The sequence below is a fragment of the Hesperophylax consimilis genome, chromosome 12 (assembly GCF_061612785.1).
Source record: "Hesperophylax consimilis isolate HC1 chromosome 12, BYU_Hcon_1.0, whole genome shotgun sequence".
Taxonomy (NCBI): domain Eukaryota; kingdom Metazoa; phylum Arthropoda; class Insecta; order Trichoptera; family Limnephilidae; genus Hesperophylax; species Hesperophylax consimilis.
In genome coordinates, this window is record NC_142847.1 from 35,614,042 (window position 1) to 35,638,305 (window position 24,264).

The 24,264-nt window shown below is 35.5% G+C and overlaps 1 protein-coding gene across 1 annotated transcript in view; it reads left to right on the forward strand.

Moving 5' to 3' along the window:
* LOC149419555 (uncharacterized) overlaps positions 1-24,264 on the forward strand; it is a 278,820-nt gene that overhangs the window by 152,108 nt on the left and 102,448 nt on the right. Inside the window, exon 2 of the mRNA XM_089638390.1 lies at positions 4,239-4,368. Coding sequence (XP_089494516.1) covers positions 4,239-4,368 — 130 coding nt within the window. The remainder of the gene's footprint in view (positions 1-4,238; positions 4,369-24,264) is intronic.

Sequence of the window (24,264 nt, forward strand, 5' to 3'; positions counted from 1 at the left end):
ATAACAATTGAAAGAATTAAGATTTTTACGTAGTGATGCAATGATTAGTGCAGCATTTGATTCATTTCATGTATTTTATAGCGATAAAATAAGTGAGAAAATAGCAGAGCTATAACCCCTTGGATCAGTACTCAAAGGTTGCAGGTTTGAAACCTGACGTGGGTACAAGCGATATTTGATGGCGATGATGACGGTGAAATAATTGAATTTAAAATTTGTCAGATTATTCAGAATCGGAGGATTTTGTTTCTCTTAAAATACAGGGTTTTCCAATAAGAGGTGTTATTTTAAACATTAATTAATGAATTATTGATTTTTTATGGCCGGAATTGGATGGTATTGATCTGGACAACGTTTCCGGACCGTGTTATCTCTCGAAGAGGTGATCACAATTGGCCACCGAGATCTTGTGATTTAACACCTTGCGACTTCTTCCTTTGGGGCCACGTGAAAGAGAAGGTCTACGCCAACAGCCCTAAACACTTTTTTAAGTTAATCTCTGGTACAATACACAATCCGCCTATGTTGAAAGAGGTTAACCTAACAATTATACTCGAGGGAGATCCCATGCACTCTTATATGCTCCGAAAGCGAGGACTTCTGCCTATCAGAACGCGCCAATAAACAGAGCGACTCAACTGCTTAACGATTCTGCATTAGCCATCGACATTTTCAATGTCACCTACAGACAATTCAGTAACTATCTTTTAACAAATGTCACAAAATAGTAAAACTGCCTCTGTAAACTTTTTAATTTGTAATCTTCTCCATGATATATTGGTGTATAACCGTTTTATGGAGAACATGAAAAAATAAATAAATAAATAAGGCAGCCACTGTGCGATTTGGTTATGGAAAATTTCATGAAAAGGATATGGTCCTGTAGGCGTGGTCGTGGTGGTCATTTGACTGATGTTATTTTTCACTACTAACGGCATACCCTCCTCTTCATAATGAAATAAACATTCGATCATTTATATTAAAAAATGGCATTTTTCTTTGAATATCAAAATAACACCTCTTATTGGAATACCCTATATAATAAATTTATTCACCAACCCTTCTTTGATCTCGTGCTTTAATTTCATGCTATAAGTCACTCCGTCTTTTCCGCCCTTTATTTTGGATTACACACTTATATGTGGCAGGACTGTTGTAAATTGTACAAATTGAACACTTGAACACACATCAGTGTCGCTGTTACCAGTTCCCAGTTGCCATAGCATTGGTATCGATTGTTCAGCAGCAGCACTTAGTGGCTGGAGTCAACCTCGTAATAAGCCCAAGTTATTGGCTTTATAGACGATAGGGGCTTTTTGATAACGAATATTCCGTTGCCACAACAAACATAGGGTTTCGCAGTCCACAGGTTAAAAGTAAAATTCTTAGGGTGATACACTACGTCGTGTAACATTTCAAATCGGGCTACTAACAATAACACTTCTTTTGTACAACAGTCGCCTGTTTTCATTTATGCACGAAAAAAAAATATCGCCAAGAAATTAATTTGCCATGTTATACAATAAAACAATAATTGAAAAAGGTTCACAAGTAGGAGATTTTGAATTTTTTTGAAAAGGAGTTTTTATGGGTCTGATTCGTGATATCAAAAGAATGCTCGATTGTTTCAAAGGCCAAGATGTGTTCCACACGCAGTATTTAATTAAAGCATCTCAAAGTTTTATTAAGTTAAACATATCTTCTAATTCTAGTGAAAAAATCGCGAATAGTTTGAGTTTTTTTGCTGTTGAAAGTTTTGATGCTTTGGAAAACTTATAAAAATTAAAATACTGATATAATTATATAGATAATAGATATAAATTGAAGTTTTAAATAAAGAATAAAACGTGTAATTATAATATTTTTATTTTATAAATTTTAAAAGATTACAATTTTGGTGATGTATTATGGTAGTCTTGCTTGATTTGAAATGAAAACAAAAAATAATATAAAATATGACGTTTTCAGTGGAAATTTTTAAACCAAACATAAAAAAATTTGTACCCACTAATAGTTTAAAAAGAAAAGTTTTATGAAAGTATATAATAAATATTATGCAATCGAAAACAAAACAAGGATATGAATGATGGATGGCATTGCACAATCGATTTAAGTAATTACTACTACAGATGTACTGTTGACGTTGACTTATAAGAAAAATATATCTGTTTCGGTGTATTTTAGCAAAAATTTGATATATTTTTTGAAATCGTTGAAATGTTGAGACGTATAATTTCTTTTAAAAAAATATATGAAGCATATTTACGATTTACAATTATTAAGTAGGTGAATATTTAAGTACTTACTTACAAATCTTATGATTTCAGAGGAAATTTTGGTTTTGATTTACTAAATAAGAGAAAATTAGACACGCACTTCTTTGGACGTGAGGTGCTATTCACAAAACTACTAGTTATATTAGGTTAGATTGTAAAGCGTATCTAAAGCGCACTTGAGGTGAACCTTCACAAATTAGGTCAGATTGTATAGCGTATCTAAAGCGCACTTGAGGTGAACCTTCACAAATTAGGTCAGATTGTATAGCGTATCTAAAGCGCACTTGAGGCAACCTTCACAAAATTAGGTGAGATTGTATAGCGTATCTAAAGTGCAATTGAGGTGAACCTTAACAAAATTGGGTCAGATTGTATAGCGTATCTAAAGCGCACTTGAGACGAGCCTTCACAAAATTAGGTTAGATTGTAAAGCGTATCTAAAGCGCACTTGAGGTGAACCTTCATAAAATTGGGTTAGATTGTAAAGCGTATCTAAAGCCCACTTCATGTGAACCTTCACAAAATTAGGTTAGATTGTATAGCGTATTGTAAGGCGCACTTGAGGTAACCCTCATAAAATTGCTCTACATAAATGAAATATTATTCAATTCATCCGGAGCATATCCGAAGCATTCTTCCGGCTTGTAGAATCCACAGGTCTTACTGTTTTTGTTCGTGAAATATTAAATAAGCCGTTCATAACACACCAGTACAGGAAGCTTAATAAGTTGATACTGCCCTGATTAAAACGAAAAACCTACATATTTTATTTTTAATTGGTCGGAAGCTTTTAATCGAAATGCTGACTGAGATTCCGGTTGATGAAGTTGTTGAAAATGAGATATACAAATATACACCAGTTGGAAGTGGCAGATAGAAGGAAATAGTTATGCGCGTAGTTTCAGCGATCTGAGAAAATAGTTTGCTTTATATCCTGCTGAAATAAATAACAAAATTAAACATTATTTACTATTGTAATGTTTCGATTTGTTCTTCTGGCATTAAATAGTTTCTCAAATCTCCTTGAAAGGACACAAAAATAAAAACTCACATGGCTTCATAAATGACGTTATTTGCATCTACAGATCGAACTGACCCTGTTCAGTACTGTTCACATTGCAATGAACTCAGGAATAATCTTCCAAGACAACCGTCCCACCTACCGCAAAGAGTTGTGCAAACAAAACTGAAGGTTTAACATCACAACGGACCTCTTCATTGTATTATACGAATTATTATCTAGACTTAAGAACATAAATATGTTGCGACAGAGAATGAGAGAACCGTCAGTATCCGAATGAATGCGGGCTGAAGCATCCAAGATGGCGGCCCCACCAAATACCCTAAAATATTAATAATACCTCCAACTCTGAAATTTCCCTTACATTCTGATGTGTTTTGAACATCAACACTGACGATGATTTATAAGTTCAACATGAACAGAATGCCGCATGGAACTATCACATATTTTCTGAATAATGTTTTTCGTGGAATAATCCAGTTTTTTATGTAATCAAGAACATTTTAATGGCCAGGATTTAACGAACTCGTATTATATTTCACCAACTAACCTGTCCACGTTTTTTGGCATCCTGAAAAACGACTTTGTTTTTGTTGTTTGTAATAATCACACCCGTAAACTGCACACACAGAACTTACTTTTTGGAACAGTTTAAAATATTAAAAAAAACACCGCCACGAAGTACTAAATAAATTCAATTTTCCGCCATTGAAAGTAATGTCAAAGCCAATATGCTACACTAGCGCTTCTAGGGGCCAGAATTTTTGTTGTTGAAGATGCCACTATTTCACAAGATTCGACGTGTTATCATAAATATAGGTTATTTGGTTTTAGTCTAATCCTCCCTGTAAGCTCCCGGTGTTGACCAGAGACTGGCCCCTACCGTTCCCTTGAGAATTGTGTCAAAATTTAAGTTGCTAATACGATATTGTTTGTTTCAGGAATGAGGGCGTCAGATCAGGACTGCGGACAGGAGGAACTCGCCAGGTGTGCCAGACCCCTGCAAGTTCTCTCAGACACTTCTGACCTCAGCTTCGTCTCCAAGAAGGAGGAACTTGACCAGCTCTGCCCGTGAGTACCTAACCTACCTTATTAATACGTCCCTTTTTTGATAGTATTATTATCGCAATTAATGTACAGTTCCAGATTGTTGTAAACGGAAGTGGCGCCCTCTCTTATTTTCAAAAGAACTGTTGAAGCTTTCAAACCGCGGCAGCGTGTTTTTATTTGCTAGTTATTATTTATTTCTGTATACATGGCAGTGTTTTATGTAGGTACTATGTTTACTTGTCACGACTATGCAACAATGGTACAATAAATTAACGGCGTGTATAAATTACCGTAAATAATTGAAGTTTCTGTTCATAGAGGACCTTCACTAATCAAATCCATCATTGACATTTTACAGATTATTACGTTTGGATAGTAATAATTTTAATAAAAGTAGTTTAGTAAATAAATATCAATGTAAAACTTTTATTATGTAATGCAGTCCAAGAGTTCCATTAATGATGGAGTAAAATAGTGAAGGGTGAGAAAATTCTGAGGTATCTGGTAAATCATGTCACTAAGCATAGCTAAAGCCATTAAACGCAAAATTTTATATACTATATACTAGTGTTTAATTCAAAAATTACTGAAACAACCAACTTTATTTTATATGAGAAAGGCATTGTAAGTGCTAACTCTCTCACTAGATGGCGTCGAGACAAATTGTCTACATTTTTTGGTGAAGATACTAGAACTTGTCAAATATTAATTATTATTTTTTTGGTAAACTAATGTTTAAGATAAGATTTTTTATGCATAGCCCAAAGTACCAAAAAAATGAAAGAAATAATTAATTATTTCTTTCATTGATGAACTAATTTCATCCAATGGCAATAATTGCGGAATAACATTATTTATCTGTTGAACGTTGAACCCATATTGTACTAGCATCAAATACGAGTTAGGATAAAATACTTTATTAAAGCCGGTTAAGATAAAATACTTTATTTTATATTTGTTTTATCCGCTAAAATTGACATTTGCAAATGGTGGTGTTAAATTCTTTCTGATAGTATTTGTTAACCGGTCATAAAAAAGCAATATGAAATAACATAAATCACAAACTTTACACTATTATTTCTCTGCGTCGGAGAGACGAATCGATCTTCAAAAATGTACCGTAATCCATTTAATAAAATTAATCCGGCCAATTTAAATAGGGTTAGTGTCAGATTACATATTAATCACGATGGGAAAGTTTACTTTTCCCAAAGCTTTTTTTAATCCAGTGGTTGTGATAATATCACGGCTTAGGTTATAAAGAAAAATGCCTTATATAGAAACAAAAAATAACAATTTCACCTGAAATAAATATTATAATGCGAAACAGCCTTGAAAAATTTGCGGGAGGTGATTCTACGAGTGCATGATGGTAGAAGTAAAAATAATAACATTTTTTGAAATTCCGCAGATGTGTGATGATCAATACTTGTTAAGTGGGTTTGACCCAGGGTACAAATAATAATAATTGTATAAACTTTGTTCAGTAGAACGCGCCAATCTAGGATTAATCGTCGGTAGAATTAATCATCTAGAATGTTTATACTCAATAATCTCAGGTGTGAAAGTTCGCAACCAAGGTCGCGTGTCAGTATCATGATAGTTTCTTTTTTTTTAGGAAGGTATCTCAATGTACATAAATAAAAGGCGGTGCATGGATTGATATTACATGTATTGGAAACCTTTTGGACATTTTGCTGATGAGCCCTAACTCAACAGATTAACAGAATTATATAATTTTGACTTACCCCAAAGACCGACCAGTTTTTAGCTATCTGTATCTAAACTACGGGTGCCGAAAATCGCGTTTTCTAATGCCGAACACTGCTTTTCTTGATGGGAGAAGCGACGGAACGTCCCGCACACCCATTCGGCGGCTGACGTAACTCCGTAGAAGCGTGATCCGTCTTCTGGAAACGTGGATATACTCCTCCTGGCCACATCCATAAACTCCAGCTATCTATAAGCGGGTAGCCGTTCCTGGGGATGCTGCAACCCATACATAGGGCTCTTTCTCGGCCCGTCGAACACGTGCGATGTCGGGATTCAAACTCCAGAAATAAAAAAGAACGAAGTTCCCGCTTGACAGCCATGCATGGCACAAAATATAAATCGCGTATGATCCAATCCTTCGCAGGATTGACCGTTACTTTACGGATTCCCGTTCAATCGTATAACGGCGGTCGCGTGGTCCGTCCGTAACAACTTCCGTCCAGCGAAATCACTATTACCCACTTCGGAAATAGAAAATAAAACATTTTTTAACTTATTTCCACTTGTTTATTTATTTTATTTTCTATTTTAATACTATATAATTCCACCACGTATAACAGTGTAATAAATAAACTCACTTCGGGAATGGTTATTTTTCGGTCACAAAAACGTTTACCGCCGTGCCCGTAAGCAAAATCGCACTCATCGGCGACAAAAAGGGGAATTACATTCCGTACAATTAATTATTCAAAAACGAAAAGCACTGCGACCATCGTCTGTACAGTCCACGAACCCACACGTTGACTGTCCAGCCAAGAAGTGATTTTTGTTTCCGCCCGGTTCAGATGTTAAATTTTAAATTATGATTCGAAATTTTACCAAAACCAATACCAGCGACAATCGCCCAGTTCCTAACTAGGTTAGAGAATCGGCGAGGATAAATGTGATGATGCAGAACAAATTAATGAATAAAATATTAAAACAAAAAGAGTCTAGCCCTGCATCATAACATACTGTAATGCTGTCCGAAACGTTGGCTAAAGGAGGAGAAGAGCAACACGGTATAATACCCTAAAAATAAATGACACTGTAATACTTTCATCTCCAATCATATCGGAATATCTATAATATTAACTTTACAAAAAAGACGCACATTGTCAGACCTGTTGTTTCTACATAATCTGCTTAATAATTAAATAGATAGTCCCGAATTGCTATCCGTCATTGGTATAAATGTTCCAACGAGGCGTACCAGGCACACCACACTATTTCATATTGAAGCCAACAATACCAATGCAGCAAACAATTCAGTTATTACTCGCGCAATCACAACATACACTCATTACTAAAAAATACTACATTTAGACATCTTTCATGATTCCTTTCTAACATACAAAACTAACTTATTAAATTTCTTAGCATGACATATTTCAAAAATATTTTCACATCATTTTTCAAAACTCCCCCTTATTGACAGTCAATTACAATTCGTAAGCTTATTATAATTCTTGTTTTCAATTCATTTATTATTTATTATTTTTATTATTATCCACACACTTCCTTCCTTTTATAACAATCTCAGGCGAAATTACGTAATGATATTTTATGGACATACGTAATAGGTACTACAACTATGTAATAACTAAAAATATCTAATTGTACTGTGTATGTCTTAACAAATAAATAAATAAATATCTAAAGTTTTGATTAAATCATAGGTTTAGTAATACTGTCGTAAAATTTTGTTTACTTAGTTAGTGCAGATAAATTTATCGTACGCATGTAGAGTAAACCAATGTAGGTAGTATAGTTATCCTGTTCGCGTGGGCGAGAACAGGAAGTTGGAGGTTGTGGGTAGTGTGGATTGTGTGGAGAGGGAGGGTGGAAAGGTTGAGGGGAAGGAAGACGCAAAGCTTCTGGCATTTAGCCTCTAGCCCTAGCTGCATCAATCCTCCGCCTGCATCTGCCTACATTGCACATATTAAATTCAACTCTTCTCACAACCAGGGCGCACAGGGTCGGCATTGCTGTCATGGATTCTTACTTAAGGTTAAACGCAACGCTCGTTGTATTCTACGTGTTCACAGATGGCGTTAATTTATTAATTTTGTTTAAATACGCTTTTGCAAGGTATTGCTTTACAGTATTAAGACAAATTATTTGTTTGCGCCCTCATATACGCAATATGAATATGAATAAATAGTTTTGTCCATATAAAAACTCAATTCTATCGAGAAAGGCATACAAATACAATATTGGATTGAATCATCGGTAAAATATTGTATTTGTGTGCCTTTCTTTAAACGAACAAAACTATTGATTCATATTCATATTGCGTATATACGGGCGCAAACAAATGATTTGTCTTAATATTGTAAAGTAATACCTTGCAAAAGCGTATTTAAACAAAATTAATTAATTAACGCCATCTGTGAACACGTAGAATACAACGAGCGTTGCGTTTAACCTTAACAATTAACTGAAACTGTTCACTTTATGTTCATTTTACAAAGATATAAAATAACATCAAACTGTACCTAGTACATATATTAAAAATAATTTTCAATTCTATGATTGTGTGGCGATGAGCTACTTGAATATTCGAGAATGTTCGCCCATGCAAAATGCATCGTATTAGAACGTACTAGCGAAACATCATAGGTACTGCCCATCTACCAACTCGCTGGATTGTTTTCGATGCTTGCGCGCCTATAGTTCTATTGAGAGTGAATTAATTAATTATTTATTAATGTTCCGATTTGAAGAATATATATATAGAATTTTCCTCGGCTACACGTGAAAGTGAGGTTTTCAACTTGACATGAGAGATGCGAAGAGACTTTAAACCCTAAGTTATTTCGAAACGAAAAGTCGATTATCGCTGTGAGTTTCGAACTTGGCCCATTCTAACCGAACATCCTACTCACTGAACTATCGATCATCAAAACTGTAGTGAACAGTTTTTTATTAAATAATAATTAAAACAAAACACTTTAGTTATCAAACTATTTATTTAGAAACTCTTATCATTGGGAACGAGTCTGTAGGACTGCCTGGAGGCCAACGTCCTCTCAAGGACTATCGCTACTCGCTAGAAACCTTACAAATCGGTCCTGAATATGGGTGAGCAAACCTATAAACTACAAACATCTCTTGGATAACTCCATAAACACTACAAGCTACTAGAACTAGAGCCATCTATGCTGCGTCGCTCGAACTATCACAAAAACCAACACTAATTTTTATGATTTTGAATAACATCGAGAAGTAGAACAGCCGATGCTGAGGCTGAAACGCGTCGCAGATAACAAAACGGATTCAGATTTTTGATCACCTAACTTTAACATGAAGGGAACTGATAATAATTGTAATATTGCTTTATTTTTGATGTTTTTCCTCTAATTTTATTACGTTAACGTTTCCCCCTACTGCGCCCTGTTCGCCCCTGCCCCTATAACATATGTGTTGGTCAGCGGGGGAGGCTAGGGTGAGTTAGCGCGCCAGGAATTTAATTTCCTTGCACCACTTCCCCGCGTGATGAATCTGTTAACTATTGCCCCTTCCTCCCCTCTCTTCTAACTTATGTGCTACTGACCGTATTCTTCTTACATCAAATTTTCATAATTCTCAACGTTCTAAAATTCGGTGGTCAATATAGTCTGTTTCCCACCCAAACGCTGCGGATTCGATCCCCTGTCCTCCAAGCAAAATTTCCGCTTGCAATGATGGGCGTAAGGAATTAGAATACCTGTCATCCTCTCGTCAGGCTTAAATTTTTTTTTTTTTCAGTTTTTGCTAGATTTCCAAATGCTGTTTTAATTCGAGGCGCACACAGATATTACGTTACCCAAAAGTGACACCTATTTTATGAAAACTCGGTGCGCCGAACGAAAAGTCGATTATGTCGGCTTTGGAGATGGAGAGGTGGGTACTTTCCACTCTACGAGATTCGCATGAAATATTCCATAAGAATCATCTGACCATATGTGCGTCTTGGATTCCGCTCCTATGAATGATTTTTAGTTTTGTTTTTAGTAAGGAATTTTAATGGCGCGTTGTTTAAATCATGTTTACCTTATTCGTCTTTGCTATTATTTGGGAATTCACTGTACATAATATTTTTTTGAGAAAACCGCTATCGTATATTTGTGCTTTTTGCACCTAACGAATTTTAGCCCTAACTAATCGAGTTTAGCATAGCAAACTCACTTAAAACAATGTAAGGGTCGACTGGTCCAAGTGAAAGCCCTCCATTGCCGCCAGCTTACCGGAATCCCGTTACGATTCGTTTTACGCCCGTCCCGCTGCGGGATTGCGCCGGGGATTTGTGGATATCAATTATGCTCTTCCCCGTTCCCTTCTCCCAACCGTTTCCCACCCACAGCCCCCATCATGGCGTGACAGACGGCCGCTACACTCCCCCAGAGGCTACTTCTCATCATCACCTGTCCAGAAACTATCATTGAAAACAATAATTGGGGTGAAAAAATTATCTTTGAAAGGTAAGTCCTCGCAAGGCTGAAGAATTGTTTCTTTCTTGATTGAATAGTTTTTTTCAGGACTGATTCTCGTACATTGTTTCATTCATGACTTGAATGTTGTTACTTTCAGAGCAGAAATATTGTGTCTTTGTAATTCAATTTCATTCATTGTTAACTTCAGGAAAGAAATTTTGTTAATTAAAGTATGATTATTGTTTCTTTCGGTACATAAGTTTTGCGACTTGTAACTTTCAGGAAACATTGTTTTGAAGACTGAAGTATTGTGATTTTCAGGGCTGAAAGGTAGTTTTTTCCAGACCAAAAGCATTGTCAATATCAGAGATGAACAAAGTTTTTTGCAAGATGAAAACATTGTAATTTGTAGGTCTGAAATATTGTTACTCTCGGGTCTGAAATATTATTCGAACATAAAAATTAAGTTCGTTCATAACTGAAATAGACAAAAAGTTGTATCGTTTACGGAGCATGATGTTTTTGGTGCATTTTAAATTAAAATTATTTTTACTAAGTAAACATTCATTCAAGAGCTCATAACGTGGATATTTGTTAATTATCCAGACGAATATTTAATTGTTTTTCTAATTAATGAAGGATTGCATAATTCGTCAGTATCCAGAAGCTTAATACCCTCTCCCCTGCAGTAATCTACCCCAAAGCGCCGCTACTAACCTTATGAATTAATGGAACTACCCCCTCAACACCCTCCCTCCCAACACGCCCTCCTACCACGAAGACTTCATTGCAAAACGATCACGAAACATGAATAGATTCAATCTGCAATAATCGAATTAAACAACTTGTTTGGAAGTAACAGTAACATGGTTTATGGAGTAACAACTTTCAGGAGAGTTTCGTGGCCTCATGAAGCATTTCACTGGAATTTTCCAATGGATAAAAATGTCCTCAAAGAATCCAGTTCAAGCATTTTGTGTGTAGTGTTGTGTAGTATTTTTCAATTTACCGATTGACTCCGGCTTACTTTTCAGAACTGTGCATTCTCTCTTGCAAGTGCAACTCTGAGCGTGTTTTCGGAGAGTCTTATAAACTGACACACAATTGGAATGATTACAGAATTTAGAGCGAATCTTTCAAATCATCTCTTGAGAAAACCATATTCATTAATGTTACAATTGCTTACCTAATTAATTTACATACCTATGTTGCCAGTCTACATAAAATCATTTACGAAATATATATTATTTCATGTAGTAGTGCGCAAATGCGTTGATCTTCTGCCAAACTCGTAAAAAACCTAAAACTTTTCAGTCTGTAAATAAGAAAATATAAAAAATCATTAATAATTTGTTTCTGTATTTGTTTGTACATAAGAATATTAATCCCAGAGAGTGCATAATAAGGGCTGGAGCCCCACAATACTTGATAAACCTACTTGATTTTTTGCAAAGGAGGGTATTGACAATCCATTCTATACAGACCGATTGCCATCTCTAATGCACAGACGCAATGTGGGCATGCTGAGTTTGTTCTACAGGTATTTTAATGGAGCCTACTCTAAGGAGCTAGCAGCATTGATCCCCAGTGCAACGGTGCATGTGCGTGAAACTCGACGTACACGAGCGGAACACCCGTTCACAGTTGATGTTGGCTTCATGAGAACGGGCCGCTTCTTCGACTCGTTTTTGTGTAAGACGGCTCTTATGTGAAACGAGGGATCGGCATCTGTTTTTCCTCCTTCATATTATCCGGGCCTCTTCAATACCCGCATTATTCAATACACCCTCCCTACATCCCCTATCTAACCCGCCTCACAACGCTGCCCAACCGGTCGGCGACATAGCTCATCTGCCTTTACACTGTACAGTCAGGGGGAGTACTGTACTATACTTCTGGAGGGGTTCTTCTTACTAGGGTCCTCTAATAAAAATACAAAAAAATATCGTGTGAATCATATTTAGAAAGGCCATCCGACAAAGGTGCTTTTCCATTATTTAAGAATTCTAAATGTCAGATTGTACTTCAAGGTAATCCTAAAAGTAATCCTTGTATCAAAACCACCAATGTATGTTATTAGTTATTTTACATGCAATATTTATTAGCCTGAAACACTCATCCAAATTGAAAAATCTCCTGACAAAAGATACATGACGCCAACGGGACTTGAACCCGTGTCCTTTCGATTTCCGGTTGACAGCTCTGACCACTGAGCTATGGCGGCTTATCTCTTATCCGCGAAATAATTCAATATATACTAGTGTTTCATTCAACAATTACTGCTTGTTACATTTTTTTTAAATTTGTCTCGACGCCATCTAGTGAGAGAGTTAGCACTTACAATGCCTTTCTCATATAAAATAAAGTTGGTTGTTTCAGGTGAAAAAAAATTTACATTGTCATTATTTTTTTCTATAAATGTAAAAACAAACTATAAAAATGGTCTAGATTACTTTTAGTTCGAGATGAATCTTGCGATCATTCATAAAGATAGCAGCCAATAAAAATATACCTTATAAAAATGAAGATAATGTTGATAGTTCTTATTCGAAGTATGACATAGTTAAATATGACCGAAGGAAATGGGATCGGATTAGCTCAGTTGGTAGAACAGCGCCCCGACAAGGCCGTACTTTTTCTGTTTCAAATTTTCGTTTGATATTGTCTTACACGCTAGTATGGTCTTCAATAATTGAAGCCAAACACGCCAAAAAACAACTTCTGTTAATATTTATCCTTTTCAGAAATAAGCAACGTACTGGATGTAATCACGACAGCGTTCCTTGTAGTGTGTATGACAATCATCTCCTCGTTTATCCTGCGTTCTCTTGCGTGATGTGTACACACCCTGCCTTTACGTTCTGGTTGACTGAGTCTAGTCACTTAGAAAACTTGTCAAATAACACTTTAGTTTTAGTCGCAATGATATTCTATTAAATCGCCATCAGCCTGTCGTTCTGTAAAGCTCACCTAGGCGAGGTTGCTGGATCGGATTTGTTCGGATCACCCCCACCCTCACCTCCCCTTACCGATTCACCGCACCACCCTATTTCCGATGGACTAATATTGAGCGTTGACGATAATTCGAAAAACGTCAACTACGTTATCTTTAACAATAGTTAACCGTTCAATAATAACGGCTTTGAGGATAAATTTGATGGATTTATCAACTAACCGACATTATTTAACGTTTTTGGCATGATTTTATTGTATTCTACACATTCGCGGAAACAACGTCTATTGATGTAGTTATAGAGGTAATGTGGTATATGAAACAAGGTAGGTTACATATATGTCAGGGATGCGATACGACGAAACGGTCAGGACAGTTTTTGTGTTGTAGTAGTTATTTGTGTCATAACGCAAACACCTTTATACTTGATGGAGTCACACCTAAAGATGATAGGTGGTTTTTATTTTTTATTACAGATTTTTATCGACATGTACGTGACAGCATGGGTCTTATCACTAAACTCTGTTTTCCGACATTTTCTGGCAAAAATCCGTCAATGTATTAAATATCCCACCCATAACTACTAAAATAATCCTAATTTTTTTACAGTAAATAGACGTCCCTGCCCTGATGATAAACACCATAAGGCTGTTCTAAACCTAGTTTCAATAAGAAGATCTAGTACTACCCTAAAAATCAGTTAACAATTTTTCAGATAATATTATCAATAAGAGTGGGATACACATCACCTTGGTGAAAACCACCATTGAATTGATAAAGCAGTAGCGTTCAAAGACGAATGGGCTATCAATAGATTTATGAATTATTTTAAAACTAAGTATTGCGAGATTTGCAGAATGTCTGGTTTCTAGGATAAATATATTCGTTGTGTAGTAATAATATAATATTTCGATGATTTGTAAAGCGCCGTTTTTGTGCAAAATCACCTCAACCTCACCTCTGTAAGTTCATATCGTGCATGAACCTCGGATAAGTTCCGTGCGTCCGCATATTGACATATTATTCCATTGAGTGACTTCAACATGGAATATTGCATTTATTAGATCTCCATCCAAAAAAAACATTACAAATTTCTTAGCTGCACTTAACAGTACATTAACTGCTCACAACAAAAACAAAATATCACCATCAGACCTGAACATAAACAGTTTACAATACGGGCACACACAAAGCATAGAATACCTAACAATACTAGCACAGCATGGACTGGAGCCCACGATAAATGTCTCAACACGAGTCACACAAAACACTATATAAACCATATAATGATTAGACCAAACTAAAAACAAAAACATTAGTGCTTGAAAGCATAATTACAGATCACTACATGAATATGATCGCAATAAACACGAAACCTGGCCAACATAAAATACTTATGAAAAAAAATTTATTAACTACTCAAACTTAAAAGAAAATAGACTGGAACACGATATCCCGATTTCAGAATGCTCTTTAGGTCTGGGATAAATTTACAACTATGTTAACGCAAGAAATAAATACTTACACCAATCTGAAACATTTAAAACTTACGCACAGAACAAAATAATAAAACTTTGGATCACACAAGGAATATTAAAATGTATTCACAAACGAGACAAATTAAACATACTCCGTATGACATAGAACAGCTTGATAACTATAAACGATACAGAAACATATGCACAAAAAGTATAAGAGTAGTTTAGGAGATATACTATAGACAAAACTACAAAAAAAAATAATAAGCCAAAAGCTACATGGAAAATATTAAAATAAGTTACTTACACACAAAAATACAAACCGAAAAATAATATCGAACACCTAAATATTAACTCCAAAAATATAGATGCTAATACAAATACAGACAGAATAGCAAAATATGTCGCAAATATAGGATAAGCTATTTATGTTCAAATTAAATACTTTTCAAAAATATATATAGTCATGGTTACATCGTAATCATGATTATTAAATTAAAAGACAAACTTGTTTATGTATTTAGAAAGAAGAAAGAAAAATATTGTGTAGAATATTCAACTGTTAATGAAGAAAACCGTTAACTGCGTTGAGCGTAGACTTAATTCAACGCTTAATTCTAACGGCTAGTTATCTGTTGATACAGTACCACCCCGTCAAAGCGGGTGATTGCGGTTATTGTCAAAGTGTTTTGCTAAGGTATCTTTATTTACGGAGGCGACGCTGAGGGCCTCCATTAACCATTCACGGCTAAGCTGTCAGGGGTATTTACTCTGACGGGACAAAAGGGATCATTCCTATTCATGGGCGAGATTCCGGCCAAGCAACTAACTTACAGCCGAGAGCTGAGAGCTGAGAGCTGAGAGCTACCCCCATCTCCTCTCCTGTCATGACTGATTTAAGACTTAAAATTTAAGAGTGACTAGTCTCAATAATTAACTTGAGATTTTGAGATGTTTATTTCAGTTTTTGTTTTAAATATTCATTGGTCTTCCAATATCGATTGAACAGTGTACTTGTAATAAAATTTGCCAGAGTAATTAAAATGTAACTCAACGTCTTGAGGATGCGATATTTGTCTTTCTTTCTTTAAAAATTGTAAAAATGACGACCTTATTTTCAATATAAACTTACCCTCTTTATTGCAGTGGATAAGTAACAACGAATGGGTCAATCAACGTCCCTTCCCGTAGATTCAGATATAATATATTAGTGTTCAAAAATCACGGGATATGTAGTAAAAACATATGTTTAAATACATATACAGGGTGTCCGGGGGTAAAGTGCGCTAACTTCGGAGGTGATTCTACATGATGGTAGAAGAAAAACATATTAAATTATTCGAAATTACAATGCATGTACTAATGTAGCATTACAATAATTGTAGGGTTTTTGAAGCTGAAGAATCACTGGATGTTATAATGTATATTTAGTAGTTCTTTTAACAGTAGACCTCACGTAAGTCGATAAATCCGATTTGACAGCTCGTAGCGATCATGCGAACTCTGGCGGAATAAAAAGGTACTTTCCAACACGGCTATGCTCTTGGCAGGATTGACCGGACACGGATCGCACAAATAAATTTACAAACAGACGAAATGCAAAGCGCTCAAGTAAAAACTGGACTTCGCCACGCTCAGTTAATGAAATTCAGGGTTTGAATACTGTCCGTTTTTGGCGCAAAGTTGGTGTGACATTTTCCAAAGTGCTACTTTAAACTTTTAACAAATGAAAATTCTTGAATAGTCTCGTTACTGAAGTAAGTCCGTCGAAGCCGCGAATAGAGCTAACATTTTCAGTCGTCATGAATAATAAATGGGTAATTTAAAAGTTAAATTTCCTTAATTAAATGAGTGGTTTGGCAATAGACAGATATTTTTATTATTGCACACGTTTCTGGCTTATGTTGGGCGAGGGAAGACGTCCCTCTTCCTCCACATCTCTGCGTACCGCGGTGGACCCTTTCCTTTGACTTGTATAAAACTCTGTCCGTTAATATTTAAGTCCGAGTATTGCGGCGTTAAGGAACCGCCGAAGAAGCCTCCCAAAGCCCCGGTTTCACTGTAATTAATTTGGATTGCGGTCTGTTATAGTTTGAAGGAGCTTATTTTGAATTTTACATCTCCCCCGCCTGGAAACTCCGTTTAAAAAGTATATAATCCTGTGCTTTCCTGTTCAATTATAAAATTAATTTACCAAGAAGTCACATGGTCGATCTATTTTAAAATTATTTCGATGACACGCGATTTAAAAAAAAAAGTTTTTATTGAATTCACTCAGCCTAAAATAAATATCCTATGAGAACGATAGTTCTAGAATGGCACATCTGTCAGACTGTCTGAAAACTTTTAAAGCACTCTTGATATATCTTACTTTTCTTCACGCGCTTTACAATTTATTTAGTTGCCTTAAAGGGTTACATAACGACATTTTACAGGCGTGAATTTCACGTTCCCGAATCACACACAGACGGAATTACACATGGAGGGAATAAACCCACACGTCAAAAAACTAACATATCTAACGTACATAATCTAACTTTTTTTTCAATTTGAAATATATTTAGCACACACTAAAACGCTTCAAAAATTTATTCACATTAAAATAGTTTTTTTGACTTCTGTACATTGAACACTGTACATTTTTCCGTTTGTTTGTAACAGGAGACCCTGAGGAAAATAATTCCCAACAGGGCCTATATCTTTTAAGAAGATGCTGTGTTGAGGGTCTTTTTAAGAAAGGAGGGAGAGGAAGATCTGGAAAGGAAAAAGGTATGAGGGGTGGATAGGAATCTGGGGGTCAGTGTGTCCAGTAGTGACGGACAGTGGGAGGGATAGAATGTATGAACCTATCCCTCCCACTGCGGTGCAAGACGATGTTCCGCGAGAGTCTTGCTAGAGTCCTGATAGAGAAGTCAAAAGGTCTCCCTCAACCGTATTTTCTACTTTTTCAACAATCCGGCAAACCACGTAGTAGGTGGGCAGGCGCAACCATCGCCAGGACCCGGACAAATCTCACCCCATGAACCCGTGCACCTATGGCAGAGGTTTCGGATATCCAATGGTTCACGGGGCGGCGATAAACATACCCGCCTCCCAAATGTGTAATTTGGTCCATGTTTAATTCTGGCAGAGAAATTGGTAAGTAAAATTCACGCCTGTGTAATTTCGTTCTGACATCGCCTTAAAGATACCGTGAAACTATATACCATTTAACTCCAGAGCGGTGACTTTACGCAGTACACGGTTCCCTCTATTTACTGAGCCGTGTTTTATCTTTAGTATCGTACAAACTAACAGTTTTGTTGAAGTTGATACTTTATCGAATAAACGGCCGTGGGGTTCAGAATTAATAATTCTTCCCCTGCCTGGTGCGATGTGTACTTTGTATTGTGCGTCGAGCCGTTAGTATAGAGATCTTCTGTTATCTTTTCATCAATAGTGCTTTGGTTAAATGTGATCATTGAAGTACGTAATGGCTAATTCAATATATTCGATCGATGCGTATCGCAAGTCTCAACAATGGGAAGCCGTCCCAAGTACGGTGCTTGTAATTGAGTTGGGAAACTGGAATCATCTTCCCTTCCATCAGGTTTTGTACCTGCTATCGGAATTATTGGAAAAACCTATTACTTATCGTGGCTAAAGCGAGTGCGCTTTACAATTCCTTAGCAATTAAAACTTTGGCCTTTGGCCTGGGCTTCTAAAGTTCGCGACAAATATTATAAAGTTCGGGGCAACAATGAAAGTTCACTCTCTCACACTCAGCTGTGCTCAGCCTCTTGCGCTAGAGGTGAAAGAGAGATCAATGCTGATGCATTTGGCGCAGATGTTAGCGGTGTTTCTGAAGTGGTGCATTAACGCTGTTAACAGACACTTAGACCACCATTATTGATAATAATATGACCTCTTTAAATCTAAAGCACGCTAGTTACCATATTATACAATTGAGTTAATGTTTTGTGTGCAGTTGGGCAGTATTATATTATATACCTTCATACATATCCAGCATTATTGCAATAAATTAATGTATATCTCTTTATTTATTGTGATCATGATTCGATGTAATTAATTTATTCCTATTATTGAAAGCGAATCAAATTTCATAATGAAATTCTTAATTTCTGGCCATTATATTAGTTTTTTATTTTATTTTTCGGAATAACGTTATTGAGTAAAACCTCAAATTGTAATATTTAATTATTGAAGACAATATAAGCGATTTCTAAATAAAAATCTGAAACAGAAAAATCAGAAAAGGATACGGTCACATCTAGGACTCGAACCCAAGACCCTTGTCTTTCCGGGACACCGCTCTACCACTGAGCAAATGGGACCCTATCCCCCTCGATCCTTTTCTTTGCCAATAAAAATGTGCGGTGAAAAAATGAAGACAATGTTTTAGTTCTTATTCGAAGTATGATACAGTTAAAAGTGATACGCCTAAAAAGGCTTTTACATAGAAGTGATATATGATGCAGTGTACATAGGAGAATATCTGTACTATACAGGAGATACTGACAGTAAATAGATGTAATCCATTGTAAAGAAGGTACAAAATACACAATTGTAAAATTGTGATTACAAGTATAATGAGAAAATATTAAGAAATAATTTAAAAAAAAACTAAATTTGAAGCAATATTAGTAAAACGTAAGAGTAACACAAAGTAAAAAAAGAGATTACAACAACACTACATATAAGACAAATCATTAAAACTAATTTACCAACGCTACTCTAATTAGTAGGATTCGACAAAGTGTTGGTATAGATTATGCTTGATTCTATAAATGGAGTCAATAAATAAATCAATAGCATATTCAGTTCGAGATCAAAGATCAACAGTAGTTCTCAGAGAACATTTGCTGAGAAAAGGACACTATCCTATTAAAAGAGATACTTTTTATGATCTATCTCGTGGGATTCAAAGATTCTACACAATTTCCTTCTTTACAGTTGCAAAACATGATCTAACTCACTAACCATCCCGAAGGGAAGAGAGGACGGACCGCCAAAGAACTCGGACACACCACACACTCCTTGCCTCATTCACATTAATACATCGTATCATACATGCTCTTCTCTTATTATGACCCTTGACATGGCCCGACTCAAGTATCTGATTCATTTGGTCGTACTACGTCTTCCTCGGGCGTCCCCGACTTCTACCACCATTCACATTTGCGTCATATATTATGATCATCTATTTATTCTAAACAATTCCCTTCTTTATTGTTGCAAAACAAGATTTTGTTAGTTTCGCGAAGTTAATAATTAAAGTTAAAATGCTAGAAAATACAAAAGAAGCAGACAGTGAATGTGGATTTATTCAACGAATTTTTACTTAGTTTCTGTTGGAATTATATTTAAAATCTGTTTATATGACGTGATAATAAAAAGTTTTAAATTCGTTTTATTATATTTGTCGACATCCACATATTCTCTGACCATCCGCCATGCAGTTTACTCACGCTAGGGTAATTTTTCATTATAAATTTGTATGAAATCTCTGTCGGCTCATTACCCCCGGCGCAGATAGGGCCCCCTGTCCCCGGTCCGTGGCCCTTGCCAAAGCGGCCCTATCTAGCCCACATCAACAGACAGGGTATTTTAATATCGCTCAAAAGGTTAAAAATAGTCCCATCTACAAAGGGCAAATTAAATGATATTTTAAAATTAGTATTTCAAGCTTCTCATATTTTTTTACATAGTCCCACACCAGATCTATGGAATCTTTTGAATGCTGTGTGGAGGGATTTTTTAAGGAAAAGATGGAGATGAAGGAAGGAAGTTCTGGGAAGGAAAAAAGTATGAGGGGTGGGTAGGAATCAATATGTGAGTCAGTGTGTTTAAATTCAAGGAGAGATATCGGTATATATAAAGATCCGGCCCGCTACATAGTAGGCGGGCAGATGCATCCGCCCCCAAGACCTAGACAATCCTCAACCCATGAACCTGGGCACCCCTGCTAAGTCACCAAACGTAGTGAACCACTTCGTTGACATATGGCAGAGGTGTTAGTTATCCGGTAAATGATTCCCGGGGCGGCGGTACCCATACCCGCCTCCCAAATTGAAAATCCGATTATCTCGATAAAAAAAATGTAATCTATTTTTTTTGTGAGGGATTGTAACTCAGGATTAATGAAATTTGGAAATGATTATGTGAATACTTTAAATAAGCAATACTAGAGACCCACCTATTATATAATACTAATGTATCTTATTTTATTATATGCTTTTGTTGTAACATTTAATATTTTTTCTTTTTTCGTTGTATTATGTTTCCTTTATTGTTTTAATTTTATAGAATCTATAATAACTGTGATACTCTACTATTAAACTTTGTAGTGTGTAAAAGCCCATTAGAGCGTGTAATAATAATAAATAATATTTTAACAGAAAATAATTTTAATTGTTTTTTAAAAATTGAAACTGATGTGTCAACAGTTATAAAATTGCGTGAGTTTCACGGGTCTGTGCTAGTAAAGATGGAAAAACATTCCCGTGTTATGTAACAGTTTATTTTATTATTCTGTATTATTTTATAAGTTTAAATTTGACAAGGTTCGGCATTTTGTATTTATTTATTGTTTACGAACATTTACAGACTATTTACATGAAAAAAAAATCATTAGATAAGCGCTGCAAAAAACGTATATGTCAACAGTCCACTTAAAAATGTTCACATCATGCACAGTTTAAGTGTCATTATACACTATGTATTAACAAAAAATATAAACAGCAAAATGTGAGCAAAGGCAAAAAAAATATGATCCAAAAAACAAAAGTAACAAAAATAAAACAAATAGAGTAAATAAAAAAAACAAACAAACATGTAAATCTATTTCTAATTTGCTTTTTAAAATAAGCGAGACTATTTGCATATATATCTATGTAGTTACACTCAAAATAATTGTACAGACGACACATTCGAGACAATGGATTGAAGTATGCAATATTGTTCTTAAATAATTCTAGATGGAATATATTCTGACTCCTTAGATTACGTCTATTGGGAACTTTAATAAGAATATTGCTCACACAATGAGTTGTTTCAAGCTTGTCATGAATAATTTTGTGATTGTCTTCTTTTATTCAGGATCGTAAAGTTAAAGTATTGGAGTCGTTTCTCATAAGACAAATTTATTACGTACGGAACTTAGTCCAAGTTTAAATGATAACAATCTTAGAATTTTTTTTGTACATATTTAATAGTTTTTGAATATTTCAAGTAGTGTGACCAATAAAATAACGAAATTCAAAATTAAAGACAAAAAGTTTATCTACTTAAAGCTACATAAAGTGTTTTTGAAACGTTTCCAAGCTTTAAATTACTTCAGATATTACTTAAATTCCTCGTACTACCATCATTATTGTATATTCACGTTGATTCACTTTCGTGTTCCTACCATTACTCACTCCTGGACACAATGATCCCTAGATTCCTACCCACCCCTCTTACCCTTTTCCTTCCCAGAACTTGCTCTTCTTCCTTTCCTTAAAAAAACCATCGACACAGCTTACCAAAAGATGACACAGGCCCTGAGAATTGAAATTGAATGCCAAGCTAGAATATTTGATGACGTGATATTATTTTGTCTAGTATCGAGGGGTTAAATTGTAATTGTAGAGATATCGATATTGTCCTGAATAATTCTGAAATACATGGCTGTGTTAACATTTGAAAACGCAGATTTTGCAGTTCACGTGGGCGAGTTTGGAAAGGTCGTAATGAGATGGACAAACAAATATTCGTCTCTGCGGCCCTAGTCTATCCTTTATCTACAATATCTCTGTACTGTACTTTGCGTTCTGTGTTCTGGTTCTGTGTTCTGTTCTGTTTTGTCTCTGGACTGCAGTTTGCAGACTTCTCTGGGGACTTATCATGTAACATTGTTTGTAGTCCGTTCGCTCTAAATTGCGCGTCGCCACATCAATCAGAATTATAATTGAACTGAGTAAAAATAATTATTTATATTTAAAAATAATTTAATGTGCTTCACAAACAATTTTAACACTTCTTTCGGTTCTGTCTGTGATTAACTGTTTTAAATTTTATATGTAGGTACTTTTTAACTTTAGAACAGACAATCAATAATTATAATATAATGTTTTAACAGAATACAATTTTAATTGTGTTGAGAGGGAATTTAAACCCTATCGTCATTTACATAAAGAGTGTTATTGTTAGCGGCCCGATTCCAAGTGTTACAGGATGTGGTGCAGCATCTTAAACCAAAACCTCCTAGATCACAAGGCCCGGCCGGGACACTCATTCAAAGCGGCCTCCTGATTTGTATGAGAAATACCAAAAAATTGGTTAATTTTTTTTTAACAAATTTATAATTCTCAACACATTTAAAAAAATTAATTTAATTAAAAAAAAAAAAACATTTCTCGGAGGTTCTCATACAAGTAGGGCTGCCACCTTTCCGGGTTTGACCCGGAGTCTACGGGTTTGCATGGTGCATGTCCGGGCTACGGGTTTAACATCAATATCTCCGAGTCAGACCGGGCGGTGGTAGCGAAGAGTGTCTGACTGAGTGAATGAATGATGAATTTTACGGTGCCAAAATAATGAGAAACATTATTTTAGCACCGTAAAACCGTTTTTGAGGCATTCTGATCAGAATCAATTAAAAAAAAACCAATGAAGTTTACAGGAAAACTCTTGAATACATAAAGAAATATTATAATTTTGAGGATTCTGTAGGTATTCAAAATATTTTCCAAATTCGATCTAACAAGTGCAGTAAGTTACGAAGATACTGTGGAATCTGTCTAATAACTTTGAAAAATGTCTACGAAGAAAAATTTTATGACGAGGCCCGAAAATGAAACCAAGTATTTCCTCAGTTCGTACAATCTAGTGATTCAACATTGCCTGTTGATTTACGATGGGTTCAGTTGTTCAAAGTCACCTCAACCGTCACCGAACTGCCAAAAATAATTGGATTTTTTTTTCAATCCCTATAAGCAATGCTTTTGTTGAACGCGTCTTTTCTTTGATGGGAAATTTGTGGACAGACGAGCGAAACTGCTTGTCAGTGGACATGGTGAAGGCAGAGTTAATTGTGAAGATTAATTACAATATGAATTGCCAAGAATTTTTGAAGAAACCTGAGCAAGAAAAGATGCTTAAACAATCCCTTCAGAATGAAAATATAATTTTAAGTGTGAAGCTTGTCCAAGTCAGCTTAGCACTAGCTAGGTCATTTATATTTAAAAAACATTACCAATGGTTATTTACCATGACATTTTGCCTTAATTAAATAATTAATACTAAAAAAGTTTTATTTTAATAAAAAAAACTATATTTC